The sequence below is a fragment of the Stylophora pistillata genome, chromosome 11 (genome assembly GCF_964205215.1).
Source record: "Stylophora pistillata chromosome 11, jaStyPist1.2, whole genome shotgun sequence".
NCBI classification, from domain to species: Eukaryota; Metazoa; Cnidaria; class Anthozoa; order Scleractinia; family Pocilloporidae; genus Stylophora; species Stylophora pistillata.
In genome coordinates, this window is record NC_142529.1 from 1,862,358 (window position 1) to 1,883,556 (window position 21,199).

At 39.3% G+C, this 21,199-nt stretch overlaps 1 protein-coding gene across 7 annotated transcripts in view; it reads left to right on the forward strand.

The window, feature by feature from the left end:
- Positions 1–21,199, forward strand: part of LOC148719634 (uncharacterized) — a 32,627-nt gene that overhangs the window by 9,805 nt on the left and 1,623 nt on the right. For 2 of the 7 annotated variants that reach the window (XM_088738737.1, XM_088738736.1), the window contains 11 exons: positions 1,547–1,648; positions 2,321–2,431; positions 2,601–2,702; positions 3,130–3,207; positions 6,376–6,477; positions 10,984–11,094; positions 12,116–12,226; positions 13,481–13,585; positions 14,159–14,269; positions 16,222–20,558; positions 20,739–20,826. In XM_088738737.1, coding sequence (XP_088594863.1) covers positions 1,547–1,648; positions 2,321–2,431; positions 2,601–2,702; positions 3,130–3,207; positions 6,376–6,477; positions 10,984–11,094; positions 12,116–12,226; positions 13,481–13,585; positions 14,159–14,269; positions 16,222–20,129 — 4,841 coding nt within the window. In that variant the 3' untranslated portion in view covers positions 20,130–20,558; positions 20,739–20,826. The remainder of the gene's footprint in view (positions 1–1,546; positions 1,649–2,320; positions 2,432–2,600; positions 2,703–3,129; positions 3,208–6,375; positions 6,478–10,983; positions 11,095–12,115; positions 12,227–13,480; positions 13,586–14,158; positions 14,270–16,221; positions 20,559–20,738; positions 20,827–21,199) is intronic. The other 5 variants (XM_088738738.1, XM_088738740.1, XM_088738739.1 and 2 more) reach the window with 5 other exon arrangements.

Genomic DNA, 21,199 nt, shown 5'->3' on the forward strand with positions numbered 1-21,199 from the left:
TTTATCGAGGTCGACGAGGTCGAAAACACTTTGGCCAGCTCTATTGTGTCCAAAACAGAGGCCCCTGAAACACTCTTAACCGACAAAGGACCTCAATTCATTGCAATTGAGTTCAAAGCACTTTGTGGAAAATACCAAATTCAACACATTATCAGCTCCCCCTATTGGCCAAAAGGAAACAGCAAAGCAGGAGCCACCGTCAAGATAGTGAAGTGGATTCTAAAGAAGTCAGGACCCCGCCATCTACAAGAAACCCTCCTCACCTATCACAATACCCCCCAGGCAGGACACATCATGAGCCCAGTCCAAAGAAGCATGGGGCAACACATCCGTGGACTACTCCCAGTCTCCCAAGCCCTCTTAATGCCAAATGACAACACCGCAGCATCTGTCCAGGATGCTATTGCAGCAAAACGTGCAAAGGCCAAACAACACTATGATATGACGGCAAACACCAATCTACCCCCATTTGGAATCGGAGACTTTGTCTATGCCAAACCACAAGTCAGGCCCTTGGCTTTATTGGCTTGTCACTGCAATACCAGCTCCCAGATCTTACATTATTGAGACGCCCACAGGGCTAACAAGAAGACACGGGTGCCACCTGTGTCCAGCCGCACCCCCACCCCCAGAGGCCCTAATCCCACGCTCCTGGATGAAACAATTATCTGCCAAAACGCCACCCACAATTACGGTTGACCACCCTTCAAAACAACCCAAGCCGGTTCCGCCACCATCTTCATCCAAAGGACCAAGCCAAACCATCAACTTGGGCAACTCCTGATAAAACAGTCCCTACATCACTAGCAGCATCACCTCAGAAAGCTCTACCCTCTGAAGCCACCCCACCATCCCCAGTGGAGTTGAACCCTACAGGAACTGCAACACACTCTTTGAATAGGTTACACATCCAATCAAGTCTGAGGGAAGGAACTCTGACCAAGACCAGATCAGGACGGGTGTCTAAACGTAGTATACGCCTTGACTTGTGAACTGCCTGTTTCCCCCTTTCAGTCATGTTGAACAGAACATGTAGTGATGACATAGACATCTTACAACATTCTTCAAACTCTTTTTCTATTTTTCTTTTAGACTTAATTGGTTTATTATTCATTTTCTTTTAACTGGCTGCTGCACTAGTATGCTGTGAGACCCAGCACTTGTCACATTTGCTAGTCTTACAGCCTGAGAGTGCTACAGAACCCCTGTTCACTTTTCATACATTTTGTTGCTACTGCTAGAGTTGTATTTATCCTGTTCCAATGAAAAAAAAAAAAAAGAAAAAAAAGGAGAAAGGGAGATGTTATGGTGCGCTATGCATCATGGTCAGGGTAATAAAATCTCTGGTTGTTTTCCACTCAAATACAAAGTTGTTGTAGCTCTCTCGCTCTCGCTCGAGAAACCTAACTCAGTTAATGACTTTTTTTACTATACTATCATGGTGAGATTGCAAAGTCCATACACATACAACACTGTAAGTAATGTAATAAGATAATTATGACCATTAAGTGTCTGAATGGCATTTTCGGTTTCTTATCCATATCAGGCCAGAACAGACGTCCACCTTCTGGACATGGTCAGAATCCATATGCTGGAGCCAGTTCAACAGATTATGGAGGATTTGTTCATCAGGAATGTCATTCCCATGGTAAGATGACAAAACAACTGGGAACTTTTTACCAAACAGTGAGGATGATATTGTTAAGCATGTGCCAGCTACATACTGTATGTTATAAGTTTGTGAAGAGTGTTGGATTCTTACTCTGGGTACTGTAGTTCTAGTTACTCTTTCAATGCCTCCCTTTCTACTCCTCTGCCTTGCTTGTGAACATGGCAGCAGTTGGTATAATAGCAATTACCAGTAACCCCCACTGTAACAGTTTCCTCAAATAAGGTTTTCTCAGAGCTCATCACTGACAAGAGGTGTTAAGAAGATGTTAAAGAACTTGTGTGAGCGCAACTCGCATGTGTGTGCTTTGGGATCACGTAGTTTAATAATATTGTAAGCAAATCACACGGACCTTTTTGTTTCTGATGTGTGCAATTTTCTTAGAGAAGAGTTGAAAGTTTTTCAGTTTTATCGATTGGCATTTTGTTTAACAGCTGTTGTTGTTTACCGCGAGTCTACAGTTTTCCGTGTTGGAATTAAAGTGTCTGTTTGGATTTTCCGTTTCGCTTCCGAAGAAGATGCATACCCTATTGACACCTCTGCATTACTTAAAATGGAAGCTTTCACTTGACATCTTTTAAGGTGTTTGAACCCCCTTTATTTCACAGAGCAGTTGTGGATTAAACTTGTGTTTTGCTTTTACATCAAAAGGTTTCTCTAGCTATGGCTTGCCTGCTCCTGTAGCAGTGAATTACAGTCAGGGGAATCATCCTGCAGCCTTTGTAAATCCAAATAATCAGGGAAGCCAAACCTTCCCTCAGAGTAAGTACAAGAAATTTGTGATAATTTTTTTTTAAGAAGTGGAGTAATAATAGCTAATAGGTGGCCTTTATAGGGCTCTGTGTAACTTGTTAGTCATAATGTATGTACAGTACCCTTGATGAGTTTTATTACTACAGTTTCATGGTGTTTGGTTTCTTATCCATATCAGGTCAGAACAGACATCTATCTTTTGAACATGGTCAGAATCTGTATGCTGGAGCTAGTTCAACACATTACAGAGGACCTGTTTATCAAGGATGTCATCCTCAGGGTAAGATTGAAAAATAACTGGGAATTTTTCCACCAAATAGTGAGGATGATAATAATAACATAATGAGCATTTGGTAGCTACTGTATATTAGGAACTTGTGAAGAGTGTTGGACTTTGACTGGGTTCTGTAGTTCTATTTGCTCTTTCTAGGCTTCCCTCTCTTCTCCTTTGCCTTGCTTACTAACATGGCAGTAGATAGTGTAGCAATAACTAGAGAGAACAATCGACAGTTTCCTCAAGGAAGGTTTTCTTAAAGCTGCTTACTGATACAAGGTATACCCTTTTGTCACCCTTACATTATTTTAAGTGCTCAAAACTTCATAAGGTGTTTCAATCCACTCCATCACACAGAGCAGTTATGAATCGAAGTTGTGATACTCTTTGACATCAAAACGATCCACTAGTTATCACTTGCTTGCTTTTTTAGCAGTGGATTCTAGTCAAGGGAATCTTCCAACAGCCTTTGCAAATCTGAGTAACCAGGGAAGCCAAACCTTCCCTCAGAGTGAGTGCAGAAAATTTGTGGTTATAGGCTATTTTGCAGTTGGGTACTTAATTGCCGAGCCTTTGATTTGGAGTGAGGCTAAAGGTGACCTTGTTGAGATAGAGATCAGTATCTAGTTAGCATGATGACAACTAAAAGTAATTTACATTTGAAAAGCAGCAACATTTGTATCATGATGTGGAGGGTCCCCAATAGGGTTCTTCAATCCCGCCATCCCAACCGTAATTTTCCCTCAATCCCTCAATCCCGACGGCTTTTACTGGCTAATCCTGGTCCCGGTCATATTTTCTTAATTTCTTACCTCAGCAAAATTATCCTTGAAGTTCTGTTTCAGATTCCCTCACAGCAGACCCAAGCACTTACTATTACATTGAATTAGCTGTATCTCTCTGCACTAAAATGATGATCTAGTTAATTTGTTTTTCATGACTGGTTTTAAACGAGTTTCGTCAGTCAATGAGTCGTTTTTATGGTTTTTATAGGTGGTTTTTTTGGGCTTTTTTTTTTTTCTTTTTTTCTGCTTTGCCTCGTTTGTTCGATAACACCTGCCCCCCGGATCACTTCGATCCCTGAAAAAAGTGTCCCTTGGAGATGATAGCGATCAATGAAGAGCATTAAGGGTACATATGATCACGACGTACCACAGCAAATTCACTGTTCACTACACACATGGCAAGTCACCGTCAATCGCAACTGAGAAGACAGTTTGCTCATTCTTAATTTTCAGCCATGGCAACGATCAGCTGGAAATTCCATAAAATCAAGTACAATTGTGCTCAACAGATACTGAAATATATATTCTTATCGACCCCAGTTTAACCAGTGCTACATGTTCCGGCTCAAAATGCTGTAATCACCGGTAACCAAAGCGTACTATAAGAGGTTGAAATAAGAGCCTGTATGGATTTCAATTTCAAACGAAAACTATTTCTGTTTTCCTTTGAAAAGCTACGATAAAGTTCGAACCTCTCTAAGTGGTGTCCTTTTTATGTTGCCGAAATGCTTCCATAAGCCATTTGAGCGATTTTGACGCGTATAAAGAGTACGCGTCACTGTATTGTAGCTTTCAAATGAAAAACAGAGTTTAAATTTTAAATTCATACAAACTCTTATAGTATGCTTTGGTCACCTGCGGCTAAATTAATGTGAAATGTTTATTTGATGATTGCTATCATATAGGAGCTTCTTTACCAATTCGCTACAATTAATCTATAATTCTGCCATTGAAGTGAAGAGCTAGAGACCATTTCAAGCAAAAAAGTTGCCTCGCGATCCAACGATGGAATTCAACCAACATCATCGTCGGCATCTTCATTATTAGTAGACTCGTCATCCAAATCTTTGCTACTGCTTGAATCATACTCCAGTATGCCATCTTCCTCGTCTGCTTCTTCAGCTTCGTTTCTCCGTTGTTCCCTGAAGCGTTCACAGGAGACTGACTCGCCCTGTTGCACCTCTCTCTGGTAGAGGTAGGAAGGCAGGGTTCCGGCTCTTGCCATTGTTGTCTCTTGTCTGACAGAGCACTGAGGCACTGCAGCGCCAAACGTTTGTGCCCAGTCCCTCATAACTTGTACACAATGTGGTGTCATTGGTACAGCTGGCTAGGGTTGTACAACAGGCATGACCGACAGAAACATTGCGCGTTTGGGCACAGGATACCAAGACTTTGGATTTTTAAAATAGATCGCCGCCCAATGGGTTGTTCTCTTGATACCTTCTGCGGCTGCATTTCCAAAGTTTCTTGCATAATCCAACACTATTTATAGCCTGCAAAAAGGGCCACCTCTTGTCAGTTTTGGCTACTGGGGACGTTTAACAAATCAAAACACACAACTTAGAACCTTTCAATAGCGAATGCGGGAAGGATTATAAGAAACGGTTGTATTTAGAAGAAAACAACAATCAACTGAAGAAAAACCCTCAAAATTAAACAGAAACAAACAAGCATGGTCTGCAGTGAAATGTTTGGTTACCATGAGGTCATTGGTTTGTCTGGAAACGTGATGGAAACATGATGGTACGTGAAATTGCCCTTTACTCATTACTGATATTAATAGACCATAAAAAAGCGTCATTTTTCACTGTCAGAGTTCTCGTAATTCATTGTCTTCATTCGCAATGTAATAGTTGCAAAAGTCCAAATTAGTAAAGGCAAGAAACAGAACTTACCCAACTGTTTCCCAGACGGACTTTAATGTGTTCTCCTTCCGTGAAAGTTGTGGCTGAAATTTCTCCTTACAAAGAACGAATTTCCACTCTTCCCCTTCTCATAAAACAAAGCTACGCAGCTAATAACATCGACAACATCATTGTTAATGTTAACCAACATCGCTAGGGTGCATTGAACTACGCAAACGATAACTTAGCAAGTCTCCCTAGCATTGAGTATCCCACGTGCACCGATCAGGATCTGTATAAACTTGACACTAGAAATATCATGGTCAACAAATAACAAAGGTCACAAAGACATTGTTAAATTGGATTCTCATTATGGCCAAGGTGTCCAAGGTTCACGAAAATAGACCACAGATCACCATAGGGGTCACAGAGCAGCGTGATAGGGTTGTGGAAAACGTGGTTGTCAACTAGGTCATTGTTTGGCTATTTCCGACCATTTCCAACGTTAATAAGATGAGCTAGCTAGCCAAGATGACAGCTTCAGCTTGATTTGCTTTGCATATTTTAGACTCTGAAATTCCCGAATCTCGGTTTCTTTAAAGCAACATTTCCCCATTCCCGCCTGTTAAAATCACCAAATCCCGTGTCCCGGTCATAAATACAATCCCGAATCTCGTTCCTCTCTTCTTTCAAAATCTCGAATCCCGGCCTTCATATAAACCAAATCCCGGATCCCGAAAAACCTATTGGGGACCCTCTGATATGGTCACCTTTAGCCTCACTCCTGGTCAAAGTCTTGGGAACCAAGCATGCAATTGTAGATTGGAATCTTTGTTTTAAGAAGTATGTGCAGTAAAATAGTGACTGATAACTAGCCTTTTATTGGCTACTGCACTGTTTATACCTTTTCTCATTTATTGTGGAGTATCTAATGATTTTATGGCTTCACTTTTATGGCAAGACCAGAAATTCCAGGAGCAGAAATATTGTAATAAGATAATTATAATACCAAGTATCTAATTGGTATCTTTGATATCTGATCCATGTCAGTTCAGAACAGACATCCATCTACTGAACATGGTCATTATCCATTTGTTGGGGCCAGTTCAATATATAACAGTGGAGTTGTTCATCAGGGATATCAACCTCAGGGTAAGATGTCAAAACAACCGGTTTTTTTTTCTAAACAGGAAGGATGATATCGTTTGGCAATTGTCAGGTATTGTATATTAAGGTGGCTCGTACCAGTTTCCTCGCGCGGTGAACAGGTCACTCCTGTGTGACGCGTGAGAGAAACATGGGAAAGAAGTGCGAGATCAAAAGATGAAAATTCAAAACAAAGATGGCAGCATGTGGAATTTTTTGTACTTTTGTGAGAAGTTTACCTAAGAGCTTGTATTTAATGTGTTGAGTGGCTACTTTGAATGCAGGAGATAGAAACTAAGATAAAGAAGACGAGTTTTGGAGAAGTAAAGGTTGCTTCACTTCACATTTAAAAGAAATATTCAACTGATATGAAATCTTGCGACAGCGAAAAAAGAAGAACTCAAGTGAAGGATAATCTACCTGAAGAAGAAGAAGACTTTGAAACTTCAAGGAAAATAATATGATATAGCCAGAAGTCATGTGTAGGATTTTTAAGATGAGCAGGGGAGGCTGTCTTTGACGGCTGTTTAATGATTTTCTTAGCAGTAAACGTCTGTAAACATCAGATCATAGGTGCTTGCGTGAGCACATGCAATTGTCAGCGGTAGCTAAAACAGATCATGAGCAAATGTCGATCTTATAGAATCCAGATTTTTAAATGCACGAGAATGCACGTGGAAATTGCTAAACTTACAAAAGCTATTACATGAAAACAAGTCCGGTGACCCCTTCTTTTTATTGTTCCAATATGATAATAATGTCGAAAGGAATCATCAGAAAAAAGAACTAGAAAATTATACGGAAGGAAATTTGCGATGTGTGAAAATTGCCTTTTTTGTAGATTTTCTGAAATTCCGCTCCGTAGAATTTTTTAAAAATCTCTGTGCATTTTCCTTTTGAAGTGCCAAAAGCAATCACTGAAAAAAATCAGGGGGTCACCGGGTTAGTTTTCGAATTATTTAAGCCACAAGCTAAAAAATGCGTCTGAATAAGCCTATGAAAGCATTGCCATGGAAACTGCTAGTGATGAAATGACACTTATTTTTGGATAACCAATGATTAGGTAATTCAACCCTGTAAAAGTGTTCAACTGGCCTTGGTCAATCTTTCTGTTGTATTCTTTCAAAGTTACAAACCATCAAAAAGATGAAAACCGGTACGAGCCACCTTAAGAGTTTGCTATGAGTGTGGGATTTTGACTGGTTCTGTAGTTCTTGTTACTCTTTGGCAGGCCTCCCTCTCCACTTCTCTTCCCTGCTAGCAAAAATAGCAGCAGCTTGTATCACTAGCAGTTACCATTTAAGTACTACTGTACAGTTCCTCAAATAAAATTAATTTTCTCAAAGCTGCTCACTGAAAAGAGGTATACCATACTGACACCTTGGCATTTATTTAGTTAAAGTGCTACTACGACCAAAATTGCACCTTTCCTTTTCTCCTCAGAGGTTGAAAGTACTTACCCTAAGTAACAAATTTGCCAAATCTTAAGGCAAAACTCCATCAAGAAGTAATATTATTTTCCCTGTATATGCACAATCTAAACGGCCACCATTCTTCGAACTACAAAACTCCGCGCGAAGAAGAAGAAACTGGGTCGAGAACGGAAGTGACGTCAATGACTCAACAAATGTGGCTAATTTGGTATGCTGAGAGGGAGTTGTTTTTCTGGTTCCACAGGAAAAAAAGAATAAAATTCGAAACAATTGTTCCCCAGCTTTCTTTTGCGTATTTCTTGTAAAGGCATGCCTTGGCAATGTTTTCGAAGTGAGTCGCTGACATCACAACTAAAACCGCTGTAGTTATTTTTGCGGGCTCTCCAATGTGTGTTAAAGAATTGGCTCACGGTCTCAAACTTCAACTCGTTTAATTAGAACATTGTGAACTCACAAACAACTTACAAGAGGCCATGGCGAGGAAAACCAGAGAGAGACAAAACAAGTTGGCGCGCACGTGTAAGTACTGAAATCTGATTGGACGCTAAGGCAATGCAATATCGTCACACCCTTCCTTGTTTTAAGAAAAGAAAGTAATCACTTCGTAACAGGAACGAACAAGTAGCTAAGCACTTAACGATAATGTAACCGAAAGCTCTAAACGCGGTGTCTTTCTAACAATGTCTTTAGTAACAGCTTAGTCAAAATCACTTAGATACAACAAAGTCTTTCAAATGGCTACGTGGTCTGGAGGTCCGACCACTGCGAGTAACTGGTAAACCCACTGGCTTTAAAGGCATAGACGATGTTGAAACATCTGCAGGATTAGGACTTGAGTTAGGTTGTCCTGTTTCTGTGGGCCTTTTGGGAGGTGGAGATTCCTCAAATTCCTGTAAGGTTCGTGGCACTGTTTCACTAGGAAGGAGTAGTGCAATGGGCGTTATATCTGGTATGCTGGTGGTCACAGGGTTGTTACTGTTACTAGAACCTACTGGTTCTTTGCTGCTTCTGAGATGTCTCCTATTCTAAAAAGTCGACCATCCTCAGTTCTCACAGCATATGATCTCACATAGACTTGCTTTTCTACTCGCGCCTTGTACCATTGGTCAGACTTATCTGTTGGCTTGACACGCACAACATCTCCACTGTTTAGGGGTGGTAGTTCTTTAGCACTAATATTGTAGTATTTTGCTTGCAACTGTTTCCTTCTGAAGAGTTTATCTGGGACCTCTTCCACCATCTTGGGCTTTAGTAGTTAACTGGTGGTTGGTATCAGTGTTCCATGTCATAATTGGTTACAAATTGCTGGAAATCATGGGAGTTGAATGGTGGACCATTGTCACTCATCAGCTTACTGGGAATCCCATGCCTCGAGAAGTGTTCTTTTAGGGTATGAATGATTTCTCTGGCAGTCTTGTCTTTGAGTGGGTCGATCTCAAAGTAGCTTGAGTAGTAATCCAAAGTGCAGAGATAATCTCCATTGTCAAAATGAAAGATGTCAACTCCAGCTGTTTCCCAGGGATGGCTTGGGATCTCATGAGAGATTAGTGGTTCTTTGGACTGTTCTCTCGTAGCTGGCACAAATCTCACACTTGGAGATGTAATCTTTAATTTCAGCAGGCATTCCCGGCCAATAGACAACTTCTCGAGGTCTGCGAAGGCAGCTTTCAATACCAGAGTGTGCACCATGTAAACGTTCACGGATTTTAAGTCTGAGACTTGATGGAATCAGGCATCGAAGACCTTTGAAGAGAACTCCATCCTGGGCTGTCAGTTCATCTCGGACATCAAAGTAGGGGTGAAGTTCCATTGGCAGATCATCTTTCTTTTCTGGCGAGCCCTTTAGGATAACTTGTGTGCGGGACTGTAGGACAGGGTCGGCTGCTGTTTCTTGCTGGATCTCTGCAAGTTGTGGTTCTGAGATGGCTAAGAAATCGACAGCATGGATACGCTCAACCTCTTTTTCAGTCAGGGAGTGATTGGTGGTTGACAGATAGGCTTGGGACAAAGTATCTGCTAAATACATTTCAGGACCTGGCTTGCAACGAATCTCTACATCGTATTTTTGTAGTCTCAGGAGTAGGTGCTGAAGTCGTTTTGGTGCTGACGCTAAGGGTTTCTTGCAGATAGTCTCCAATGGCTTATGGTCAGACCACAGAACGACTCTTTTACCATAAACGAAGTGATGGTTATGCTCCACTCCAAATACTTGGGCTAGTAATTTTTTCTCTATTTGGGAATAGTTCTTCTCACTGGCTGTGAGAGCTCTACTCGAGTATGATACAGGTTGCCCATTCTGCATTAATACAAATCCAATACCACTGGAGGATGCATCTCCCTGGCCTTCCACAGGTTCAGCAGAATTAAAATATCTCAGGACTGGAGCTGAAGTGACAGCATGCTTGATACTTTGAAACGCTTCTTCTTGTGCTGCTGACCAACTCCATTCAACATCTTTGTGGGTTAATCTTCTTGGTGGCTCAGAAAGTTCTGAGAGCTGGTTTAGAAACTTGGACAGGTAATTCACTAGGCCTACTAGTCGTCTAAGTGCAGCTACATCGTTTGGTCTGTCCATTTTCAGTATGGCATCGACTTTCCTTGGGTCAGGTTTCACTCCTTCAGGTGTAAGAACATGACCAATAAAGGGGGTTTCTGAACATTTCAGTGGTAGCTTCTCTCGGTTAAGCTTCAAATTTCTGTCCCTGCATCTGTCCAACAGCCTCACCAAATTAGTATCATGATCTTTCACAGCTTCGTCAATGCTCGTACCACGGCCTGTAATAAGGATGTCATCTGCAATCTTGTATATTCCATTCACGCCTTCTAAATTCTGATCCAGTTTTCTCTGAAAGTATTCTGGTGGAATGACATTGTCAAATTTGAGAAACCTACGCTTATTCTTATAGTTTAGGGTCTAAATGTGAAGTTAACACCAGAAAATTTGGAAGATAAAATGCAAAAATTTTGTCGCAGTAGCACTTTAAATTGGACGCTTTTAGTTAACACTTAAGAAGTTTCAACAAATTCCATTTCACATAGTAGTTGTGGATTAAACTTGTGTTTGCTTTTACTTTCTAAGGTTTCTTTAGCTATGGCTTGCCTGCTCCAGTAGCTGTGAATTATAATCAGGGGAATCTTCCTGTACCCTTAGTAAATACCAGTCACCAAGGAAACCAAACCTTTCCTCAAAGTGAGTATGGATAGTTTGTGATGATTTGTTTTTTTTAATGCCTATAAGTCCCAAATGGAGGTTGGGTGCCTGGCAGACCTGGGGGCCACAGTCACAGTCACACCCCAAGCGGTTTTGTGGATGGGAGGGAGGGAATTTAGCGGACTGCAATCCTCAACAGTGACAATGCTATGCTATTGAACAGTATGCATGGTTAACAAATACCCCCCAGACAAGGACAGCCCCAGGGCACCAATAACCACATGACAGCTGCAAACCCTACAGAACACAACAAAAGCTGTATGATAGCTGACAGACATGGGTAAACAATGCACGAATGGTTAACAATTACTCCTTGGACAAGGACAGCCCCAGGGCACGAAAACCACATGACTGCGGCAAATGCAACAGAACACAACAAAGGCTGCAGGATAGCTAATAGATGGTTAAGATGTTAACAAAATGTCCGCAAAAGGCTACTGACCAGATTTGCGACTAGTTGTTAACTACGTGTTTATTTGTCTATGAGCCGATAGGTTTTTTCACAAAACTTTTCCAAACTCTTGAAAATTTGAGCTAGAGAAGGGTCCTTGGCTTAAAGCTGAGTGTTTTTCCAAACAAAATTTATCCAAAAAGGCAAATTTAAAGGAAACATAGGTTTATTGGTCTAAAGTAAGATTTAGTGTACAGCATGTTAGTATTTTAGTTTAAGAAATACACTTTTGTAGCTAATCAAACTTTCATGGTGAACACTAAGTGACCATTTATTATGTAGCTGATATGATTGATGAGTACTTGATCAGAAAAGAGCCCAGTGAGTGAGTGCTGCTTTCGAACATGTAGCAGAGACTACCAATTGATAATGACATACAGTGTCTGAAACTAATAGCAGAAATTCTACAGGTGATTTTGTAATTTGATATTGCTGCCAATTTATAATTGTCTTTTTATTGGGTACACTACTGTACCAACAGGATACAAACATGGGACAGAGACATTCATAGTGACATTTCATACTTGAATCTTTTTTTCTGTTCATTAGGTTCTTTTCCATATGGTGTACCTCATTTGTCAGTTGGTCACAGTCAATCTCTGTCTCCTTCAGCTGTCAAGAGAAATGAAGACCCTATTCATTGGGGAAGTCACACTCAAAGTGAGTAGACCAGTAGGGCTGAGAGTTAGAGACTGTCCAACTGAATGACTGTTTTTGTCTGAAAATGAGTGATTACTTATGACGTTGGTTTAAACATTTTAACTTTCCTTTATACCTTGTGTCTTGTTGAAAGACATTACATGGTGACCATCACATGTTGTTGTTGTTGTAAACACAACAAAGTAAGCTTGAGTTGGCATGTTAGCCAGTTGATTTGTGTTGGCACAGTTGGTAGAACACTGCCACAGAATCACAGGTGAAAGGTTCAACTCCTGTACAAGCTAATATTTTTTCAGGCTTTATTTTCACAACTCTTAACCCTTTCACTTCCGAGATCTCATTACTTAGTAAATATATCTTAGACACTTTGTTGTGTAGTGTTGCTGAGTATTTTTAGGAGTTGTACCATATTTTGACAAACCCATAGGGCAAGTCAAAATACAAGTAATGAGTAAAAACGCCTGTAAAAATAAAGTAATGAGTAAAAATACTCAGCGATACTACACAACAAAATGTCTAATAAGTTATATATTATCCAACACGCCAAATTGTTTTTTCAATGCAGGTGAATTTCGCGGCTATTTATTTACAGGGAGTGGATGACAGAAGTATGCTAAGCGGAACGAAATTGGTGCATTGTCGTATTGTTATTTATTATTGTCTTCAATAAATGAAGAAATTTCCTGGTTGTCTAACTTTATTTCTTTGTTCAAGTCATCTAATAAACTTGGATCTATATTTGCGAGCCATTCTGACTCTCTGTCGTCAGAAATATGATTCAAATTGTCCATCATTTTTTTTTTCCTAACTTCGCTTGCGCGATGTGAGAAAAACCTGTCTAACCAGTTCTCTGGAGTACAAATACTGCATGATATTTGTACTCGTCTATGGCACTAGCATCCAACACACATTATACAATGGGAAGTTATTGCTTGATTTATAAATTGCATTACCTATTATTTACTAAACCTGATTGGAGTTGATTCTTCCATAGCTTTGTGATAACATTATAAATATTTAATAAATCTCACATTTACAAGAAAAATCTTTAAAGACATGTTTTGGCATCACTCATTCCATCATCAATTTAATGTGTAGAACTGTTGACTTTTTTTGTATACCCTATTGACACCTTTGCATTTCTTCAGGTGCAAGCTTTCGTTTAACACTTTCACTTCCACTTAAGGTGTTTCAAACCATTCTATTTTACAGAGCAGTTGTTGATTACACTAGTGTTTTGTGTTACTTTGAAAGGTTTCAATAGCTATGGTTTGCCTGCTACTTCAACAGTGGATTACAGGAATACTCCTGCCACATTTTTTAATCCCAATTTCCAAGAGAGCCAAACCTTTCCACAGGGTGAGTACAGAAAATTTGTGGTAATTCTCTTTTTTACAATAATGTACATTATTGATGACTGATAATTAGCTTTTTATTGGCTTCTGATTTGTGTCAACTTTATGTCATTTATTGCTATTTTTATAGTACGATTTACTGTAGCCTGGTAGTATTTTAGTCTAAGGAATACATTTTTGTAGCTAATTAAACTGCCAGCTGCATTTGTGCATGCATGGTTAACACCAAGTGACCATTTTATGTAGCTGATATAAATAATCAGTACTTGATCAGAGAAGAGGTCAATGGGATAGCACCGTTTACAAAAATATAACAGAGACTACGGATTGATTATGACATACTGTGTGTGAAACAAATGGCATAAATTCTACAGGTGATTTTAGAGTTTGTTATTGCTGCCAGTTTATCAATGTCTATATAGTAGACACTTAATGAGATTGGTCAAAATTTTATTTTAGTCATCTTTCACTTGGTTTCTCATTTAAAGGACAGTTTGTGATAACAAAGGATGCATTGATATCATCATGCGTATTTCTTGTAGAATAATGACATTTTTTGTCTGTGTTCTACTGAAAGGTTTCATCAGGCATGACCAGTTTCCTTCATTAGTGAATCAGAGTCAGCCATCACCCCAAGTCCCTATTTGGACTCATCAAGATCCTAGTTACCATAGTAACCACAGACAGGGTAGGTTCACAGACAAATTTGCATATTCCGTTTTGAAATACGATTTGCATGCCTATTTGCACAGGGTCTGCTGCATCTGTGAGCAGTGCAAGCCATGTGAGCGATACGAACCATTTTTACCAGTATTTTTTTTTTTCTTTGATTGGTCCAGGGTCTGGGAGGTTGTTGATCATTTCACGCCCGACTATAACTCAACTATCGCTATAGACCGCCCGCCTGCCATCTTGCAAGCGGAGATGATCCTGGGGACAAGTATAAATGGTATTCACTCCCAGGGTACTCTCTCTTTCCCTGGGAAATTAATTTTAAATTTATCTACAAAAGTTCTTAATTTTGAAATATGCCCAGAAAAATCCAAATCTTGCTTCGGTTACCAGAACTATTGCTGGTGCATCAAGTATGAAAAAAGTAATGCTCTAAACATCTGTACATGATGCGAAGTCTTGCATCATAGTAATGGCTGTCCTGAGTTGGACAATTTTTTTTCTTTGTTTCATGTTTTTGCTATGTAGAGAAAATGTTATCTATTCAAATCGCTAAGGATCTGCAAAAAATAGAAACAATGCAACAAGAATTAATTAAGGTTCAAGACTTAAGTAAAAAAATGTTCTGAGAAAAATGTACTGCTTCACCGCCCTACTGCTACTCCTATCATTCATTGATATCCACGTGGAAAATCATTCAAGAGAAAAGAGAACAGTACTTCCAGGGCAACTCCATGTATTGGTGTCAAGATTGGTGAGAAAATCGCATAATTTAACAGCTTCACTCTTTACTGAATCAGAGTTATCAAAACTCTATCAAATAAAAATTCTTAACATTTTGACTGTGGCTCGCATGGCTCGTATGACTCACATGGCTCGCTCCTTGGCTCGCATGGCCCACTGGCTCACAGGTTTCTAAAACTCGTTTGCGCACATCCAAAATTATCTAGCAATTTTTATCTTTTATCTTTATTTTTTAGTAAAAACTTAATATGCACATATCGCTTTTTTCGTGGGAAATAAGTTCTTTAATAAGTCTTCTTTCACTGGAGCTTGTTTTTGGGAAAAGATGATTTTAAAAATATACTGCGCATTGTGTTTGTTTTCCTGGTTTCTCCAAAATATTGACTTTTCGTAGGCAAGCATTACACGTAAGTCAATGGGTTAATGGCATTTTTCTTTTAAAGATTCCTTTGGTTTTGGAGTACCATTTTCATCAATAGTGAGTTCAGCAGCCAGCTCAATTCAACCAAAAATTCAACCAAAAAACTTGAACATGATTAACTCAGATAACCTGAATGCACCTTGATGAATATTAAAAGCAACTTTACAAGAATGTGTTGTATAAAGAAAAGTTATCTTTCTCGCTTGTCAGTGCATTTCCTAGCTATCAAAGGTGATTCAGTTCAAGTCCCTACCTAACAGGCATATGGTGTTTTTCAGTATTTCACTCCCATGAGTGAGTATGCTCGTTGTTTTCTGACTTCTTCCCGGTCTAGGTATGTTTACAGTATACTGGGATGAAGCAAGAAAAAGTCATTGTCGTAAAAGTCCAGACTGTGCTTGATGCTTGATTGTGTAGACTGATTGTCTTCATGAGAGCAGCTCAGAAAGTACTGAGGCAAATGTCATTTTAATTCTAATGGGAGGAGTTGGTTGTCAATTTGAGATGATTGCTTTCACCCATCTGATCAGGCTACCCAACAGTTACACCTGTCAACAAGCTGCTTGCTTTACTTCCCAAAATTCACTCTTTTCCAGTCCTTCTTAGTATCATTCATAAAGGAGTATGAAAACTCAAATTGTCCTGAAGCATTAAGCATATTTCATATTATGTATGAAATTGTTTTTCCACTGAAGTCTTATACTTGATTCTTAAAAGTTTGAAAATCAACTTTTTCGAACCCAATTTGTCCAAACATGCAAAACGTAAGAGTTGTTTTTAACAAACTTATTCTTCAATTTTAGGCTATTGCCTGGATATTGTTTGCAGTCTTCTAAAACAAGAATACAAAAAACGATGTCAGTTGAAACCACTCTTCTGGGATAACACCATTCAGCTGCCTTTGGAAGATGTTTACACAAGATTAAAAATTTTGTCGAGGAGGAAACGAGACTTCCAGCTGGAAAACAATGAAGTGAGCATGTTTGAAATTTTCAAAAATGGAAACGATAGCATTGTGCTTGTAGAAGGGAGTCCTGGAATGGGTAAGACAACTTTTTGCCTTAAAATTGCTCATGATTGGGCTATTAAGGTAATTTCAAAGGTGGATTCCTTTTCTGAATTTGAAGTAGTTCTACTGCTTAAATGCCGCGACATTCACGGAGACATAATAGAGGCCATTGATGAACAACTCTTACCTAAATGTAATTCAGAAGCTATGAAGAGAGAGCTTATTGATTATATTGAAGATTTCGATCTCCAAAAAAAAGTTTTAATCATTCTGGATGGTCTTGATGAGTTACCTAATGACATGTCAGGAAGTGATGTGGAAAGATTGCTCCAAAAGAAGATTTTTCCCTTTTGCTATGTGTTAGCCACATCTCGTCAGGAAAGAGGAATTATAGTGCGAAAAAAGGTGGACTTTGATATGCTTTTACAGATTGAGGGCTTTACAAGAGAAGATGCTTTTGATTATATAAGAAAGCATTTTAAGAATGCTGGTCCTGAGAATGTGCTGAAAGGAGAGAGACTCATCGCTGAAATCAGAGAAAAAACTTTCCTTGATGCGCTGTGGAACAATCCACTGAATTTGTTACTCCTTTGCATTGTGTTTGAGGACTACCAGGGAGAACTGCCATCTTATCGCACTGAACTTTACCAGATAATTGTTTCTTGCATTCTACGGAGATATTGTGCCAAGCATGATCTAGAGGCTCCTGTTGATGACAAAAATCTGGTGAGGCTCTTTGAAGATAGTTTGCTAGTTCTTGGAGAGTTAGCTTGGAGATGCCTGGAAAAAGATCGATTTTCTTTTCATGAAGAGGAATTGGTAAAATTTGAAACTACAAATGTGAATCTAGCAGCACGGGAGCTTGGCCTTGTGTTCAAGGAAGCCAGCTTAAGGAAGATAAACCCACAGCATGAGTATTTCTTCTTTCACAAGACATTTCAAGAGTATCTGGCTGCATTTTATTTAGCTAACAAGCCATTGAAAAAAGAGGTTGATTTTTTTATGTCGGGTTTACGCTTTTACCCAGAGATGGTAGAGAGCTACAGACAAGTGTTCATCTTTATGTCTGGCATACTGGGTGAGGATGCTTGTCTTCTTTTTGAACAGATTGGCAGGAAGCTAAAGGAAGTAAAATGGCACTGGCACCATTGCCCTGAAGAAGAGGCCACTTTCTTTGTTGAATGTTTCAATGAGAGTAGAAATGATGAACAAGTGGCAATAGCTCTTTCTTCCTTTATTCCGTTTCCACAGACCATGACCTTTGACCTCTCAAATGATGACACAACAACAGATGTTTGCATTGTTTTAAAAGCCTGTGAGAGTTTTTCACAGTTGCAACTTCCTGTTCATCTTGCACTAGAGTGTTCTTGGGAAGATTTTTATGCCAACCTAGATGGTGATGCACTAGCTGACATCATAGCATCCAACACACGGCTACAAACACTTTCCTTTTCTGGTTTTGTTTCAAAAAAGATTACAGCTCTTTTGTGTAAAGCACTCACAGTAGACTCTACTTTACATTCCTTTACACTTGAGACAACTGGATGGATTTCTTCCTGTGAAGTTGTTGCTATCAGTGACAGCTTGGCTGCAAATAAAACCTTAACAACTGTAACTTTAAAATTGCCTTATGAGGTGTTAAAGAGTTGCATAGCCATACTTGACAAGGGACTATCTGCAGATACGCCACTTGCATCTGTTGTACTCGAGATTTTTGGTTCATGGAGGGAAACTGAAGCAGAAGACTTTAAAAAGATTTTATTGAACAGATCACTTACGTCTCTGAGCCTTACTCTGTTTGGAGACATGCAAGATTCATTAATAACTTCTGTTAGAGAGGGACTTGTGGCAAATCCTTCAGTGAAGTCCCTTGCACTGACATTTTATGGAAAACTCAGCAACACTGGTGTGGCTTTGTTAAAGAATGGCTTTCTAGGAAACAGGTCTTTGGAGTCTCTGGAATTAAAAGTGTTTGGTGAGCTTCCTACAAACTGGGCAAATATTTCTAGGACTCTCCACTCTGCAGTAAAGTCAACTACGTCCTTTACATTGCATCCAAATGTTACTGGCATGGTAGGAGCTTCACAGGTGGCTTGCCTTTGCCCAGTTCTGAATGAAAACCTCTTAGCTTCAAAACTCCACTCATTGGCTGTCAACATCTTGGGAGAGTTAGACTGCAGTGAAGCAAATGATCTTTGCAAAGGACTGATAGCCTCATCAGTTTCTTGTGTCACTTTGAATTTTAAGGAAAGAGTAACTGATAATGTTGCTAACTGTCTTTTTAAGCACTTGAACAAACTCAAAACCCTTTCAAAGTTGACTATTAGTATTCAGGGGGAGCTGATGGGGAACGGAAAGAACACTCTTGAAAGGCTATCACGCAACCAAACATATCTATTTGCATTAAATGTTAATGACTCAAATGCAGGCGACAAGATTTGCAGAGAAGTTGGTTTATCTGCTGACGATTCCTCGTCACTTACACCTGTATTTACCAAAGTTAAGGATGGCTGTGTAACAAAGCTTAGTGTGAGCGTTAACAACCCTGACAGCATCAGTGGAGACTGGGGATCCACTCTCTGTGAGGGTTTGGCAAAAATTGAGTCTTTAACTACATTGAGCCTGACATTAAATGACATTGCCTCTGATGAAAACATAGATGCTCTGTGGGATGCTGTGGCAAAAAACAAGTCATTAACTGCACTGAGCCTTACATTCAACAACTACAATTGTATGAGTGAATCAATGACCTGTGGTCTGAGTAATAGTTTGGCAAAAAACTCATCATTAACTACACTGAGCCTTACCTTCAACACCTGCTGGGTATGGGAGGTAATGTTGACCAATGTTCTGATTGAAGGTTTGGCAAAAAACACATCACTAACTACACTGAGTTCTACATTTAACATCCAAGGTAACTTGGATATCTGCAATCCCTTTATCTATTGTCTGATTGAAGGTTTGGCAAAAAACACGTCACTAACTATGCTGAGCCTTACACTCAATAACTACTCTCCCTTTTATTGTGACATAGACAATTGGCTGAGTGATGGGTTGACAAAGAACACGTCACTAACTACACTAAGCTTTACACTCAACAACTACGTTGACTTTGGCGGATGCATGATCACTGGTCTGAATGACAGGTTGACAAAAAGCATGTCACTAACTACACTGAGCCTTACACTCAACAACTACAGTGACTTTAAGGGATGCATGATCTCTGGTCTGAGTAACTGGTTGGCAAAACACATGTCATTAACTACACTGAGCCTTGCAGTCAACAACTACAGTAACTTTAAGGGACGCATGATCAGTGGTCTGAGTGATGGGTTGACAAAAAGCATGTCATTAACTATGCTGAGCCTTGCAATCAACAACTACTCTTCCTTTGATGGAGACCTGACCGATGGTCTAATTGATGGTTTGGCGAATATCAAGTCATTAACCACCCTTAGTCTTACACTGAACGACCACAGTGACGGGCCTAATTCATGTTTCCATGCTCTGAAGAATGCTTTGGTGAAAAATACATCAATAGTTACCTTGAACTTAACACTCAGTAACTACTATAACTTGTATGAAGACTGGATACGTGGACTGGCTGATGTTTTGGCAAGATACACATCTTTAACTTCAATTAACCTGGAACTAAATGTCTTCAGTGAAAGAAATTCAAACTCTGAGAGTTCTTTGGTTTAAAGAGCAGCACATTATTTATTATCCTTTCATGAATGGTGTGGGTATCAGAATTGCCTTTTAAATTTTTGATTAGTCTGTGATCACAGTTACCACATAGATGAATGTTGGAAACCTGATCTGGCTTTGGTTTGGTAAAGAGAGCAACATTAACTACAACTCTGCTAAACTAAACAAACTTTCAGTATTAATAAAACTAGAAACAAGGGTCTGATTTGAAGTTCTCCTGGTTCAAAACATGCTCCAACTTTATTGAGATGAAGAAGGTGGCTCGCTGGATGTGATCTGGAATTTTGGCAAAGGGATTAGAGTGACATGAACTGGTTTTAGTTCAAAAGGAGAACCAGCTGCTGTTCAGTGAGTGAAGACTGGTTTATTGATCCTGTTGTACACTCTGCCAAGCAGTGACTTTGACCACTGTGGGATTGAAAGGTAAGAGCAGCAGTAATGCAGGGACAATATTTTGAGGACACTTGGTAGAGTTTACTTGTAAGTGGTTCATTTCACTTTGATCAACAGTTAGCTAATGGAGAGTGTTCATTCTGTACAAAAATAATTTTTTTTAAGACTAGAATGATTCCTCCTTAGAGTTATCTCTATCACTCATCTTAGCTTCCATTGACAACTTGTACCAGGCAATATTACCACAAAAGAAAGGATTGTTTGCTTGAAAGACCCAAGCACTTGGGATGAAATCAAGGTAACACTTTTGGTTACTCAAAATCTGAAACATTTAATTTAAAAAGTAGTTTCTATTGATTTTATTTAATAAATCAACTAGCAAAAAATAAGTGACAATAAGTGACAATAATCTTTACTAAGTGACAATAAAACTCGAAAAAGAATGTTTAACTGAATGCATTTTTAGAATCGGGACCACATTGAAGGAAAATAAAAACAAAACAAAAATTGTGGACATCCGGAGGATACTCTAGAACGCGCCAATGGGAAAGTTTTAATTTCTAAAATGTGTGGATATATGTGTTAATTTTATGATGAGAAAATGACTGTGATTGTCTTCATTGATGAGAAGATTAAATGTCTGGTCCTAAATTCAAATGCATCAAAGCTTT